Source organism: Lipotes vexillifer, unplaced genomic scaffold, assembly GCF_000442215.2.
Source record: "Lipotes vexillifer unplaced genomic scaffold, Lipotes_vexillifer_v1.1 scaffold301, whole genome shotgun sequence".
NCBI lineage: Eukaryota > Metazoa > Chordata > Mammalia > Artiodactyla > Lipotidae > Lipotes > Lipotes vexillifer.
In genome coordinates, this window is record NW_006792529.1 from 1078675 (window position 1) to 1095484 (window position 16810).

Below are 16810 nucleotides of genomic sequence, written 5' to 3' on the forward strand. Positions count from 1 at the left end.
GTTTATCTTTCAAAAAACTAGCTCTTGGTTTCATTGATCTTTTCTGTTGTTTTTTTTGGTCTCTTTTTTTTTTTAATTTCCTCTCTGATCTTTATTATTTCCTTTCTTCAGCTGACTTTGGGCTTTGTTCTTTTTCCCTTTCCTTTAGTTGGTAGGTTAGGTTGCTTATTTGATATTTTTCTTGTTCTTGAGGAAGGCCTGTATGACTATAAACTTCCCTCATAGAACTGCTTTTGCTACATCTCATAATTTTGGAGAATTGTGTTTCCATTTTCATTTGTCTTAAAGTATTTTCTGGTTTCCTCTTTGATTTCTTCATTGACCCATTGGTTTTTTCAGTAGCATGTTGTTTAGTCTCCACATGTTTATTCTTTTCCCATTTTTCTTTCTGTAATTGATTTCTGGTTTCATACCATTTTGGTAGGTCTAAATGCTTGACATAATTTCTGTCGTCTTAAATTTGTTGGGACTTGTTTTGTTGAGACTTTATCATGGAGAATGTTCCATGTGTACTTGAAAAGCATATGTATTTTGCTGTTTGGGATGGAATTTCCTGTAGATATCTGTTAAATCCAACTGGCCTGTTGTATCATGTAAGGCTACTGTTGGCTTATTGATTTCCTGTCTGGATGATCTGTCCATTGATGTCAGTGGGGTATTAAAGTCCTCCAACCATCCAAGGGGCCTCATGTCCACTTTGCATGACCCCAGGACTAGAGTGCCCAGTCTGCGGCTCTCACCACTTACTCCCCAAAGCTGGTCTCTGCCCATGTATTTTCCCTTTTCCTCTGAGTCCTCTTCCAGGGGCACAGGTCCTGACCTGATAATTTTTGTTTCCTTCCTACCTGACTACGTGTGAATCTTTCTTACAGCCTTGGTTGTACAGGAGTCTTTCTGCCAGTTTCTAGTGAGAATTGTTCCACACGTAGACTTATTTTGATGTATTCGTTGGGGTGGGGATGAGTTCCATGTCTTCTTATTCCACCATTGTGATCAACCCCTCTAATATTCAGTATTAAGAGAGTCAAAAAGTAAAAGCATTTTAAAAATGTGTAGAACTTATGCAAGGCTTGTGTAAAATTGGTTTGCAGTTTTTCTTGTTTTATTATAATTCAGGATTACTGTACAATTGAAAAGTAACTTTTAGCTGGATTTGTCACCTTCCTTCCTGTTCAAACCACAAAATGGGGTCAAACACCAAACTCTTAACAAAAACAAAATGCAAAAAGCAAAAAAACTCATGTGAAAAAGCTTTTTCTGGTGCAAAGTAACTTGTACTGACAGTTAAGTAAACTTTTTCCCCAGTATTTACAACTGATTATTGTCTTTATGAACATTTTTTTGTTTTGTTTTGTTTTGTGGTACACGGGCCTCTCACTGTTGTGGCCTCTCCCATTGCGGAGCACAGGCTCCGGACACATGGGCTCAGCGGCCATGGCTCACAGGCCCAGCCGCTCCGCGGCATGTGGGATCTTCCCGGACCGGGGCGCAAACCTGCATCCCCTGCATCGGCAGGCGGACTTCCAACCACTGCGCCACCAGGGAAACCCATTATGAACATTCTTAATTCCTAGTAATAAAATGTTGTACAGAAGATTAGTTTTTAGTCAGATGTCAAGGACCAATGTAACTTTAAATGCTAGGGGTTTTTTTTTTTCACCTAAAGTTTAATTAGACTACATACAAAGTTGAAAATTATAATAAAAAATAAAAGTCCAAAGTGCTCACAAAGGATTCAACAGATAGGAGAACTAACCAGAAACAAAAGATAGAGTCAAATAAATTGAGAACTGAAAGGAACTAAAAAGTTTATCTAAACGAAACCTTTCCATTCTATGAATGAGTTAAATGAGTCCTAGAAATGTTATATGGCTCACGTTCTCTCAGCTAATTCATGCTAGCACAGAAATAAAACACCAAAATTTCCATTATGATCCTCCTTACCTACCGCCGGAGCAGTTAGTGTATTAAGTAATATAACAATGGAAAATACCTCTCTTTGTTTTTATACCAATGTGGTGTTACTGACCCATCATCCCCGAGTTTGAATTGGGTCTTTTTCCCTTGAGTGAGCAATGAATTTATCCAGAGCCTCCTCTACCTATACAGTCCAGTTCCGCTTAGAATCAGTGGCATGGAGCTGCTTGATAGTTGACAAGGGTCTATATCTATAAGCAAGAAAATGAATTTTTCTTGCAAAAAGATTGTTGACTCACTTAAATTGATTATATGACTTTGCCCTTATCAGAAACATGCTTTTACTGGGAAATTCAAATAGTTTACTCGTAGATGTATCTATCATTAGTATCCACAGTTATTCTAGTTGGGGACTGAATATGTCCACATGAACCTTGTGAGAGATGAGAAAGGCAACATTGGAACAACAATCTCAAATGCAGAGAGGGTGTACATTTAATTTCTAAATTACACATTTATCGATTATTCTTAAGATATTTCCCAGGTAAACATTGGGAATGACACCAACATGTATTAATTAAAGAAATGGAAATTTCTATTTGAGCCTCTTTTACACGTTAAAATATCTGCAGAATTTGCTGTGGTCATAAAGTATATTAATGGGAAAAGAAAATTCTTTTAAACATGTAAAAATATGTATTCCTTGAATATTAATGCTTATTTCCATACAGTAATTAAAATAACTCAGAAATATCTTGGTACTTGAAATATCTAGCTCCTCACTTTCAATGATTCATAAATTCTACTTAATCCTCATTGAATTCTATAACTTTAAATTTAGTTGGGTTCTTACGTACTATATCCTCAGATACTTCCTTCTCTTTTTTTTTATTTTTAGCCAATGGGAAAGTATTTTGAATATCTATGTGAATATAATACCAGATAAATAGAAACTCAACATGTGCACAGTAGTGTCTAGTAACATGTAGGTCTACACCAACATCCTTCCTTCCTCTATCCCCACATTAATGTCACTTTATATCATGGCAGCAGAAGGGAGGGTTCCCTATTAAAAAGAGTAGGTTAGCAAAGCTTCCCTTTCCAAAATAATATTCAGCTCCACCCGACTCAAACCTTGTACTCCAGCCAAGCTGATCTGTGACATTTTTGCAGAAAGTTTTCTGCCTTTTTTCCATCTCAGCTTTTGTTAATGCCTTACTTGTTGTGTATAACCATCTCCCTAATCCACTTATTAAAACTCTACCTCATGTCCTTGAAGTCGTCTTTATTTCTGGCAAGAAGAAACCTCTCCTCTCTTACAGCTCTGACTCATGCCTTCATAATACAACTATTTCTCTGAAGTCTTAACATTCTATTTATCAGTCAGACTAAATCTTTGTTCTTCTAGCCTGATCTGATTGCGCTTACATTTATCATGCTAGCAGCTTTCATATTATCTCTTTTTATTTTCCCCAATTGCCTAATGTGGGACTTTCACAGGAAAATTATTCAGCAAACATCTGAAAGGTGAAAGTGTAATTGAATGAATTAATATTCATATCTCACTGATGAGTCCTTGAAAACAGAGAGCCTAATCTATTACTTCTAGTTAGGGAAATAAATAACATAAAAACATTGCACATTTTGTGTGTGTATGGGTCTATACACATATTCCAATATTGTTTACCTGGGAAATGTTTTAATATGCATACACACACCCACACATGTACATTTATTAGCCAAATAAGTAACATAAATAACCAATCTTGTTAGTACATATGTTGGAAATGAAAAGAAATGGCATTTTTATTCTTTGAATCAATACCTTTGACTTGTAACAGATACTCCTTAGGAACATTCAGAATATTGATCACTTTTGTAATTGCAGGCAGAAACACTCTGTCTAAAGCAAATGGACTCTGTCTTCAGAATGGTGATAAAAGTTTACATTTAATACCTAGCATGACCTCATCCCTTATTTGTTTTATGGGTTCATTCTGTCATATTTTTTATTTGGTTCTAGCTGAAAATTAGACCTAATTGTCTATTTTAGGCTAAAAGTATCTTGGATACCTAGATAATATTAAGTTAGGCAATAACTAATTCATGAACTTTATGCTTGTTTGTATAAACCAAATACATAAGGCTCTTCACACCATTGTCCAGTGAGCTTTTTTTTTGGAATCTCGTTAATTAATTAGAAATACTGAACTATTACCACTCCTATTGATGATAACTAAGTTTATAACTAAGTTTTGGTCAAAAAGAAACAACAGAATAGGGACGTGTATACTACAGGGAGCTAGCAAACTTGCACTAGTACTTGGTGTTTAAGGGACAAGGTTAATTGACTCCAGAGAGCAAATGGTTGTTATTGTTTTCTGAAATTAATGGAGTTTATTTCTAGAATATGAAGTATCACATTTTCATCATTTAAGCATTAATATATGTTGTGTAACAAAGTTACTATTTATAACATATTAATACAATTTTAAATCCATGGGTAGTCATATGTTGGCAGATAATCTCTAGTTTTCAAAAAGCTTCAATATGCTTAAGAACTATGTAGAGGTGAATTTTCAGATTTAGTTTAAACAAATATCTTTCTGAGTGTGTTGAACTCATTTACCACCACCTCACACACAGACCAGTGTAAACTATTAAATTACAGTTGATGTTAAGAAGTGTATTAATTTGCTAGAACTGCCATAACAAGATCCCACAGATTGGGTGCCTTAAACAACATAAATGTATGTTCTCACAGTTCTGGAGGCTAGAAGTCTGAGATCAAGGTGTCAGCAGCATTGATTTCTTCTGAGACCTCTCTCCTTGGCTTTGTCGGTGGAGCTATTCCTCTTTCTTCACATGGTCTTCCCTCTGTGCACACACACGTCTGTATCCAAATTCCCTCTTATACGGATATCAGTCATATTGGATTAGGCCACCCTAAAGACCTCATTTTAACTTATCTTTTTAAAAACCTGTCTCCAAATATGGTTAACTTCTGAGGTACTAGGAGTTAGGGTTTCAACATATTTATTTGGAGGAAAGGGAGGAGCAACACATTTCAGCCCATAGCAAGAAGGGTGTGTGTGTGTGTGTGGGTGTTTTCACATGCTCTGATTATTAAGTAAATGAAGTAATTTTATTAAGATGACAATTAAGTGGTATATTTATTGGTTTAATTTAGGAGATATTTGTGAATGATCAGCTTACTTTAAAAAAAAACCCAAGTAGAAATAAGAAAAAGTAAATTTTTTTTCTGATGCCAACATTCACTCAATGTATTTAGCTAGCATTTATTAAGTACTTAAGGCATTTTGCTGGCCAGTGATACTAGCTGATAATGTTGAGCAAGTCATGAACTATTATTCCTCATCTGCAAAACAATGATTAGAAATCTCTTTGCTTACCTCATGAGATTGTTCCACAAATAAAATAAGAAACGGAAATCCTTTGAGAATGTGCCAGCCAAGTCATTATTAATGGGATTTAAAAGAATAAATCCTGTTTCTTCGTGTTGCTCTTTTACCCTAGAACTTACATGAATGTTTTACACATTATAAGTAGAAATGCCAACCACTTATTAGTGGGAAATTCTTAACATATTGAGCATTATCAAATTCAGGAAGTCAACTTTCATATAACAGAAAGACATGAAGTCTGACAGCCTAAGTTTAAGGTTCACCTCTTGCCTGTACTAGCTGAGTAAACCTCAAATCATTTAACCTCTTGAGATCTATTTATGCATTTGTAACTGAAATATATCAATACCTATTTCACAGGGAACCATTTATAAGGAATAAATGTAATAACATAATCATTTGGTAAACTATAACTCACTATCAACATATAAGATAATGGCATATTATTTAAAATATGATTTTATAGTGACCGAGCAATCTGTTAGTGAGCTCTATTTAAATTAGAACAAGCAGTCTAATGCCCAAGCATGTTATGTTTATTTTATCTTAAAATTGTGCATTTCCAATAGATGTGCTGCACAAAAGATGGAGCATAGTATCTTCACCAGAAAGGGAGATCACCCTGGTTAACCTGAAAAAAGATACAAAGTATGGCTTAGGTAAGTCACTGAGTTTCTTAAAGGTCTGTGAAGTTCAAAGAGAAAAAGTCAGTTGCATAGCATTGGCATAGAGGCCCCAGCCCACTTCTGCCTACCTGCATCCCCTTTACCCAACCTGCCCAATCAGGAAATGTCAAAGATGAAATGCTTACAAGCAATATTTCCACCAAATTTAAGTCCCATCTCACATGTGTTACCTATTAAATCATATTTGATATGAGACTCTACACTTCTGTGTGTCACGCAGGCTAAACATTAGTCCTTGAAAGCACCAGTATCATGAAGATCCTTTTATTTTTATTTCTACTTATTTTTTATTGAGATATAGTTGATTTATAATATCATATAAGTTTCAGGTGTACAACTTAGTGATTCACAATTTTTAAAGGTTATACTCCATTTATAGTTATTATAAAATATTGGCTATATCCCTGTGCTATATAATATATTTTTGTAGCTTATTTATTTTATACATAGTAGTTTGTACCTCTTAATCCCCTACCCCTATCTTGCCCCTCCCCATGAAGATCTTTTTAAAATGTGCTATTTCACAGGATTTCAAATTATTGGTGGAGAAAAGATGGGAAGACTGGATCTAGGTATATTTATTAGTTCAATTACCCCTGGAGGACCAGCTGACTTGGATGGATGCTTAAAGCCAGGTATTTATTTTTAGGTAATTTAGGTAATTTCCTAAGTACTTAACTGACAGGCATGAATTTGCACAGATGGCAAAAGTAGAACTTGGGCAAAACAAAACTAATGAGGGGCAGGTAGCATTTCTAAGATTTAGCATGAATTTCTCTTTGATATAGAAAATATTGGATTGTCTATTTTTACAGGAGACCGTTTGATATCTGTGAATAGTGTGAGTCTGGAGGGGGTCAGCCACCATGCTGCAATTGAAATTTTGCAAAATGCCCCTGAAGACGTGACACTTGTTATCTCTCAGCCAAAAGAAAAGATATCCAAAGGTAATGTTGTGAATGTCTCTTAGCTGTGTGTTCTGTTTCACTTTCCACAAAAATTTCAATACGTGGAACAATAAATTAGATTTAAACTTATTTCCTTTCTGGAAATTTAATATTTGTAGTTCTGACTGCTTTAACTTTATGCATCAGTATAACTTTTTCATTCATCACTTCTAAGATTTTCTGTCTTATTCCTCTTTAGTAATACATGCATAAAAATGGATTTGTTGTGCAAAATTAATATCAATTAAATTCTGAGTACTCGGTGTGTTCCATCACTTCTTAGGCCAAATCAGAAATAAAATTCTTAATAATTGCCTAATTAATATAGTTATATAACAGTTACCTATGAAGTCCTGTCGTGAACCTGATTATAAAAGGAAAAGGATGCCAACACACCAGAAATGTAGAAGCAAGACCGTATCATTTTGTCTCATAATCCCTGCCATTAGCATGTTGTGACAAAAAAGGCACTTGACAAAGATCAGATGACTTGAGTTCAAGCCATACCTGAGCCACTTATTAGCTGTGTGACTTAAGTCCTCTTGAGCTATGGTTGTTTTTCTTTCTTTAAAGAGGATACAGTGACCTGGCCCTGCCTTGTCTGTCTTGCACAGAGTTGTCACGAGGATCAAGTGGTGGGGCAGTGTTAGAAAGCAGCACACACAGCACGTGCAGTGAGCAGTGGGAAAGGCTCAGAGTCCAGGGGCAGATTCTCTCTCACTGCTTAACACTCTATACTTCTTACTGACTTTTAGGAATTCTTTGTATATTATTTAAGTTTTCCTTGATTTCGCTTGCCATGTAAGACTCTTCATTTCTAATAAACTTGCATCTGTAATTCTTTTACGCATGTCACCTGTGGATTGTGTCTTAGGAAAGCTTTCATAAGTGGCTTTTTGAAAGAACTATGTATGTAAGGAATTTGGAGTTGCCTTCCTTGATAATTACTTGGAGTCCAAAAAATGCAGTCTGATAGGGCAATATAAAACAAGTAAATATATAACCATTAAATAAGGATCAAGGATTTTTGGAGATTCAAGTTATCTCTAGATAGGGAATTGAGAAAGTCTTCACAGGGGAGACTCACTAGAAATAGGTCTTGGAGAATGGAAATGAGGAGTTAAGGCAAAGGGGGTCCACATTTCCATAGAAGCTGCAGAAAGAAAGAACCAAAGAGGAAGCAAAGGAAACAGAAAACATCTGCTACATTTGTTGAGTCCTTGTCATGGTTCCAAGCCCTGGTTCATGTGTCGTACGTGTGTTATCCTGTGTAAAATCCTCCCAAAAATCACCAGGGAACATTGTGCATGTATGTAAGCACAAACATGTGTCACTAACCTGTTATCCTCATTGACGGATTTTGACTTTTCAGTGCCTTCTGCTCCTGTGCACATTGGCATTGGCATGAAAAACTACATGAAGAAAGCTTCCTACGTGCAAGACAGTGCTGTAAATTCTTCTGAGGATCACTGCTGGCCACGTGGCACCCCAAGGCACATCTCAGATAGCTCATTTGGGCTGTCTGGGGGCCTGCGGGAGGGAAGCCTGAGTTCTCAAGATTCCAGGACTGAGAGTGCCAGCTTGTCCCAGAGCCAAGTCAATGGTTTCTTTGTCAGCCATGTAGGTGACCGAAGCTGGCAGGAATCACAGCACGGCAGCCCTTCCCCATCTGTGATATCCAAAGCCACTGAGAAAAAGGGGACTTCTACTGACAGTAACCAAAGCAAAGATAAAAAAGCAGGCATTTATGATGCAACAGATTACTCTGACCGTGGAGATTCAGACATGGATGAAGCCACTTATTCCAGCAGTCAGGATCATCAAACACAAAAAAAGGCATTGTTTAATTTGAATCTTTGTTTTTTTCACTTAACAAAGCAAACAACAGCAAATATATTACAGAGCAGAATAATCTGCTATAAACTGAGTACATTGTTCTGGAAAGAAATAATTTATATATTATGCTACTAACTGCTACTGCATTTGATGCTAACTTTCAGAGAAATTAGCAGCTTTGAATACTAACTCCAAAATGGCTGTCATTCTGGGAACTTGCTACATGATTACATAAAGGAATGAATAATCAGAATATGATTGTTTTCTATAAATTGTTTATCTCTTGATATTTATATTAATAAGAAAATTTAATATCTGAAAAAATAGTTCCTAAATAGCTCATATAATGGACAGTTGACTTTACTATTGATAGCCTAAATTATTCTGAAGTTCTGAATGTATGATAATAAGAGCAACAAAATAGAAAATTGTTCATTTCCTAGAAATTTTAGAAATTATATAAATTTATACGCATATTCACAAGCGGGTTCAGAAAAGAACCTTAAGCCCTTTGTTCACTGAAAAACATTCCTCGTAAGAGAGTTATGTCCTTATAAACTGGGCTTAGCTGTTGTGTCTGTGTTTATAGTGGATTTGTAAACATTAGCAAAGTAAACATGAGGCCTGCTCATCTTAAAGGCCCAAGTTAAAAGCTACTGCTTGATATGTATTGTTTTTTAAATGAAATGGAAATATTTTCTAAATTTGAGTGTATAAAAAGCATTGGATAAGGATTATGTAAAAGCCAGGTTTGAACTGGGTTCTGGGCTTCCCTCTGCCATATCTGTTTGACCTAAAGAAAGCCCTTTAATCTCTAGACCTCAATTTCCTCAACCATAAACTATGAAGGCATTGGATTAGATGATCCCTAAGATCTCTTCCAAACTTCATGATCTTCAGATCTACTCTGTCCCTTAATGTCTTACTTTTTCTTAATTTTTTAAAAAAACACATATTGATCTTCCATTAATAATTCAGTTTGACTCTAACAAGAAATCCTTTTGTTTGTTTTTCTTTGTTAAGGAATCTTCCTCCTCAATGAATACATCCAACAAAATGAATTTTAAAACTTTTCCTTCATCACCTCCTAAACCTGGAGATATCTTTGAGGTTGAACTGGCTAAAAATGAAAACAGCTTGGGGATAAGTGTCACGGTACTGTTTGACAAGGTTTTCAAATGTTTTCTTCTCCATTTCCAGCAGCCTATTGTATGTCAATTTATTAATTGAATTATTTTGCTTCAAAAGGGAAACTTGTCAAATATTTCCAAAATTAAAAATTGAATTATATCTTAAGACTTCTTTTAAAAAACTTGAGTGTGCTACTCACTTTTTCCTGTGGTTTAAAAGAAATTAGACAAATGCTGTTTTCCCCCATAGATCTCATACTTGCTTAATCTGAATACAAGACTTGAAAAGTATAAAATTATATTCTGTTAATAAGTAACAAACTTATTATCAAATAAGTATGTTTTGTATACATTTGACGTCTTCTGCATTAGCGTGGAATAATACATTTTAACCTACATTATAAATAATTAAAGTCTAATAAATGTTTATATGGCCTTTCACTTCATAATACATCTTAACATGTAAATATGATTAGTATCTTAATATTAGAAGTTCCCAAGAATATATGTAGTACTTTTAAAGTAGTTAAAATATGAGCATAGGATATTTGATGAAATTACTTTAGAATTCTATTAATGAATTCACTGTACCCTAAGTGTAACATTATCATTTATGACATTTGAAGGATATTGTTATGAAAAGCCATTTAGAAGTAAGGTAGAAATAGCACTCTTAACATATAGAGATCAAAAAGCAAACCTACTTTTCTTTCAGTTTTAATAATACTGTAACCCTTTCCCCCTTGTTTGTAACTTCTTTGGAATTTTATTATCTTCCTATTGTGAAGGGAAATAAAAGCTGAATATCCACAAGAGATGGAGAATCTACTCATTAGATCTCATCTACACTGTAACAAAACTTCTATACCAGCATCTTTTAAAATGAAAAGAAAATTTTCCCTTGACTCATGAGATTTGCTTTCAGATTAGCAAATATGATCTGAAGTATATTATTCCATATGCTGTTTTTTCTGACAGTTATATTCTCACACTAATATTGCATGGATGGATTTTTGCTTGCTGCTTGTGTGTAATGCATGGTATAGACTTATAAAAGGAAGAGCAACTCCTCATACAGTCAAGATCTGGCATGTTATTTTCTGAATAAAGAATTTTTCTAAAAAAGTAACTGCTTTAACATTTGGAAAACTTACTAGAAATATTCTTGGGTATTGAAATAATTGCATGTGCTGATGTGATGCTGCTGCTTTGGCTGATGAATTGAATGCTTTCTATGTCTCAGATTTGAAAGATAGAGTGGGAAATTTTTCATATTACAAAATGCTATTTTATTTGTCTTTTTCCGCTTAGGGAGGTGTGAATACCAGTGTCAGACATGGTGGCATTTATGTGAAAGCTGTTATTCCCAAGGGAGCAGCAGAGTCCGATGGCAGAATTCACAAAGGTAGACTGTGTGTATGGGAATTACATATAGGATTATCACTTCAACAAATAAAGAAGAAATTGGAAAGTTGATACAGATGTTCAAATTATTCATAATATGAAATAACATATCAATTATTTTAAGACTACAGCATTAAAAAACTCCTTGATATAATTCCAAAAAAAAATTGTTTTTTGGAGTATAATTGCTTTACAATGTTGTGTTAGTTTCTGCTGTAGAACAAAGTGAATCAGCTACATGTATACATACATCCCCTCCCTCTTGAGCATCCCTCCCACCACCAACCCCTACCCCCACCCGTATCCCACCCCTCTAGGTCATCACAGAGCACTGAGCTGAGCTCCCTGTGCTATACGGAGCTGTAGCAGCAGCTTCGCACTAGCTATCTGTTTTACACATGGTAGTGTATATATGTCAGTGCTACTCTCTCAATTCGTCCCACCCTCCCCTCCCCGCGCTGTGTCCACAAGTCTGTTCTCTACATCTGCGTCTCTTTTCCTGCCCTGCAAATAGGTTCATCAGTACCATTTTTCTAGATTCCATATATGTGTGTTAATATATGATATTTGTTTTTCTCTTTCTGACTTACTTCACTCTGTATGACAGACTGACTCTAGGTCCATCCACATCACTTCAAATAACCCAGTTTCGTTCCTTTTTATGGCTGAGTAATACTCCATTGGATATATGTACCACATCTTCTTTATCCATTCATCCGTCGATGGACATTTAGCTTGCTTCCATGTCCTGGCTATTGTAAATAGTGCTGCAGTGAACACTGGGGTACATGTATCTTTTTGAATTATGTTTTTCTCAGGGTATATGCCCAGTAGTGGGATTGCTGGGTCATATAGTAGTTCTATTTTTAGTTTTTGTTTTTTGTTGGTTTGTTTTTTTAACACCTTTATAGGAGTATAATTGCTTTACAGTGGTGTGTTAGTTTTTGTGGTATAACAAAGTGAATCAGCTATACGTATACATATATCCCCATATCCCCTCCCTCTTGAATCTCCCTCCCACTCTTCCTATCCCACCCCTCTAGATGGTCACAAAGCACCGAGCTGATCTCCCTGTGCTATGCGGCTGCTTCCCACTAGCTATCTGTTTTACATTTGGTAGTGTATATGTGTCCATGCCGCTCTCTCACTTTGTCCCAGCTTACCCTTCCCCCTCCCCATGTTCTCAAGTCCATTCTCTACGTCTGCGTCTTTATTCCTGTCCTGTCCCTAGGTTCTTCAGAAACTTTTTTTTTTTTTTAGATTCCATATATAGGTCCATCCACCTCACTACTAATAACTCAATTTTGTTTCTTTTTATAGCTGAGTAATATTCCACTGTATATATGTGCCATGTCTTCTTTACCCCTTCATCTGTTGATGGACACTTAGGTTGCTTCCATGTCCTGGCTATTGTAAATAGAGCTGCAGTGAACATTGTGGTACATGACTTTTTGCATTATGGTTTTCTCAGGGTATATGCCCATTAGTGGGATTGCTGGGTCGTATGGTAGTTCTATTTTTGTTTTTTAAGGAATCTCCATACTGTTCTCCAAAGCAGCTGTACCAATGACATTCTCACCGACAGTACAAGAGGGTTCCCTTTTCTCCACACCCTCTCCAGCATTTATTGCTTGTAGATTTTTTGTTGATGGCTATTCTGACCATTGTAAGGTGATACCTCATTGTGGTTTTGATTCTCATTTCTCTAATAATAGTGATGTTGACCATCTTTTCATGTGTTTGTTGGCAATCTGTGTCTTCTTTGGAGAAATGTCTGTTTAGGTCTTCTGCCCATTTTTGGATTGGGTTGTTTGTTTTTTTGATGTTGAGCTACATGAGCTGCTTGTATATTCTGGAGCTTAATCCTTTGTCAGTTGGTTTGTTTGCAAATATTTTCTCCCATTCTGAGGGTTGTCTTTTGGTCTTGTTTATGGTTTCCTTTGCTATGCAAAAGCTTTTAAGTTTAATTAGGTCCCATTTATTTATTTTTGTTTTTATTTTCGTTACTCTAGGAGGTGGGCCAAAAACTCTTATTTTAAGCTTATTCTCTTGTATCAGAAAATATCTTGACAGTGTTTTAGTTCATGTTTTGTATTGATACTTTCTAAGAAGCAAATTGCCAGAGATTGCAAAAGGGATAGTGCCCTTGCAAAAACACTGACATCTGCATTTCTAATAAGAACTAAATAGGTTTGTTCTCTCCAGTCTCTCTACATTTGTAGTTCAGTTTATCTTTTTTCCCTAATTTAAACTGATTTTATAATATATACAATATCCTGTTCTAAAATGATTAGCCATAGAATTGAGAAAGGAATTAAGTACATGTTAAAGAAACTCTGTGACACAGTTTTGTCCAGAATTTGTCTGAGTCTCTCCTCAAGCAAAGTAGTACAAAACGAGACCATAAGGTATTAAAGAACATGTAGAATCTTTATTTTATGATTTGCTTCTTTCAACATTACTGCCTAATTTGTAGGTGATCGTGTCCTAGCTGTCAATGGAGTTAGTCTGGAAGGAGCTACTCATAAGCAAGCTGTGGAGACACTGAGAAATACAGGACAGGTAATAGATCATTATACCAACCTTTTCTAGATACCATAAAACATAATAATGTGTGAATAATACCAATTTCACTGAGATCTCCAAATTTATTAGTCAAGAAACAAAGCCTGATTCATGTAAACATGCTTGTATTTTCCCCTCCAAACTGGGAAGCAAGTATTCTGATGAGGATTTTTATTTAGGAAGCTGGCTTTCTCTGTCACATTTAGCCATTATATTATCAGAGATCTGACAGGAGGAAGGAAGCAGATCGCATTAAAATTTTTTTCATAAACATGTACAAATATCTAGTGATTTTCACTTCTAGTTATTTCAGCCCAGAGGCTAAATTCACATTGGTCTAATACATTTTGAGTCAAGGAGTTTACCAAATTATTTATAAAGATCTTTATATTATTAGGTTAGTGGTGATTTTATTTTAATACCTGAATTTTCTATAACATGTTTATATTATTTTTATAATAGAATTTTTTTCTTTCTAATAGTTTATCTTTTTATACAGTTTTCAAAACCTTGATTTTGAATTTTTCAGTCCCTTGCTTTTTCCCTCTATTTTTTTCTCCCTCTACTTGTATTTTGGTAGACCAGGTAGTTACTTTAAATGATTTTATACCATCAACTATACGAAGTCCTGAAAACTCACCTACTTTCTTATAAAGCTTTCTTCTAAGTTAATGAAGTACTGTTCTATTTGTCCAGGTGGTTCATCTGTTGTTAGAAAAGGGACAGTCTCCAGCATCCAAAGAACATGTCCCTGTAACCCCACAGTGTACCCTCTCAGATCCAGGTGCCCAAAGTCAAGCCCCAGAAAAAATGATGAAGAAAATGACTCATGTCAAAGACTACAGCTTTGTTACTGAAGGTCAGACCTTGGGAGACTGTCACATTAAACTTATTCCTGGATTATTTAAAATGTGATTTTTACATGTTGGTTCACAATTCATACCTGGGTCTCTTTATTTATTCTTGTCAAGTGTAAATAGTAATCTGATGCAGCACTATACTAAATTAAAAAAAAAAAAAACAGACACGTTTGTAGCTGTTGAAGTCTGACAGGCTTTGGATAATGAAATCATGCACAAAGCAAATTATGGTCATTTAATAGTGCCTTAAATAGTTGTCAAATTCAAAATAAAATTTGTACAGGAAGAAGATAAATATAAATAATTGCTGAGAATGGCTTCAAACCCATATGAAACCTTGACTCTTACATTTTTTATATTTCTGTTTAATTATATGGACTTGTGAAGCTAAGCCTGGGCAGAAATTCACTAACAGTTCCCAGATACTTGTTTTTCTTACAAACTTTGCTAGCCTTTGGACATACCACTAATTGGAAGTAAAATAAGGAAATTAAGACTGATGTGGTAGTGAGTTTTACATAAGGCTAATGTGTTCATAATACGGAAGTGCCCTCTGAGTCCATCTATCTTCCTTTTGAGGTTATAAATGTCCTTTACTTTATAAATGGTGGTGGTGGTATATAGTCATTGTTTTGTCTTTATTTTAAATTTTTCTTTGATTATACAAATGTTAGCAACTCTGAATTATTCTCCAAAATAAAAAGAAAATATCAGCCCAACCTATATTATTTTTCCTGATTATGAAAATAAAATTAGTGTATCCACTTAATCTCACTGGCTTACATTCTTTATTTCTTCCATTACTCTTTCTCTAAATATGTTTTTCATGCTTTCTGGGTTATTGTTCTTTTAATTTCTTTTGTTGGTGAGAATTTTATCACAATGCTTTGCAGTTTTCTGGAATAAATTGTACCTCACCTAAATATTAGGTCACCTCACTTGCCCTTAACCCTTCTCTATCATCTGTTTTGCTCTTCTTACCATCTCTTTCCCATTGTATACCTGAATTTCTCTTATTCTTCTCCTTTCTTGTTTTTTTCCCTCTTTTTCTCTGTCATTGTATAGTTTTATAAAACATATGGAATTAAAACATAGTTTCATTTTCAGAATCCTTATTTCAGAACCCACTTTTCTGTTCAAACAGCATATTAGTTCATGCAGCTTTAGTTTTCTTAATAATAGAGAGTGTGAAATAGGATTTAAATATAGAATAAGCATATAATAATTGCATATAAAGCTGTAAATATGGTGGAAATGGGCTTTTTAAAATGTATCTAAAAGTATATATGTTTATATGTTCATATGTATACACAGCCTGTTAAGAATATTTACTTTCTGTATTTTTTTTTTTCTCCAGAGAATACATTTGAGGTGAAATTGTTTAAAAATAGCTCAGGCCTAGGGTTCAGTTTTTCTCGAGAAGATAATCTTATACCCGAGCAAATGAACATCAGCATAGTAAGGGTTAAAAAGCTCTTTCCGGGACAGCCAGCAGCAGAAAGTGGACAAATTGATGTGGGAGATGTTATCTTGAAAGTGAATGGAGCCTCTTTGAAAGGACTGTCTCAGCAGGTGAGCCCCCAGCATGTGGAGTGCAGCATTTTTAATGAGTTGGATTGGCTTTTCAGAATGATTTCATAATGCTGGTTTAACTGTATCTTTATTTCTCATTCATGGTACCCACAGGAAGTCATATCCACTCTCAGGGGAACATCTCCAGAAGTATCCTTGCTTCTCTGTAGACCACCACCTGGTGTGCTACCAGAAATTGACCCTGCTCCTTTGGTGAGACTTAGGAAAAGTAATTTCTATATTTACAGAGTATCAATTGAATGATGAATTCAGTTATAGTGGTTTCATCCTAGTTACTTTTTTAGCTAGGAGTATTATCTTGTGTGGGTCACATAATCTCTGAGTGTAATCTATGTAATATAAAGTAATTTAGTTCACTTTCTCTTCCCTCCCTTGCAATTCTAAGATTGTAGGATTGTAGGATTTTAGGAATTTATTTTCCAAACATAAATAGAAAAAGACATAAAA

The 16810-nt window shown here is 35.0% G+C and overlaps 1 protein-coding gene across 5 annotated transcripts in view; it reads left to right on the forward strand.

The window, feature by feature from the left end:
* Positions 1–16810, forward strand: part of PTPN13 (protein tyrosine phosphatase non-receptor type 13) — a 230421-nt gene that overhangs the window by 168476 nt on the left and 45135 nt on the right. For 4 of the 5 annotated variants that reach the window (XM_007465716.1, XM_007465718.1, XM_007465719.1 and 1 more), the window contains 10 exons: positions 5912–6001; positions 6556–6663; positions 6844–6975; positions 8348–8811; positions 9835–9966; positions 11253–11346; positions 13822–13907; positions 14607–14769; positions 16128–16342; positions 16457–16555. In XM_007465716.1, coding sequence (XP_007465778.1) covers positions 5912–6001; positions 6556–6663; positions 6844–6975; positions 8348–8811; positions 9835–9966; positions 11253–11346; positions 13822–13907; positions 14607–14769; positions 16128–16342; positions 16457–16555 — 1583 coding nt within the window. Of the gene's footprint in view, positions 1–5911; positions 6002–6555; positions 6664–6843; positions 6976–8347; positions 8812–9834; positions 9982–11252; positions 11347–13821; positions 13908–14606; positions 14770–16127; positions 16343–16456; positions 16556–16810 lie in introns of all 5 variants that reach the window. The other variant, XM_007465717.1, reaches the window with a different exon arrangement.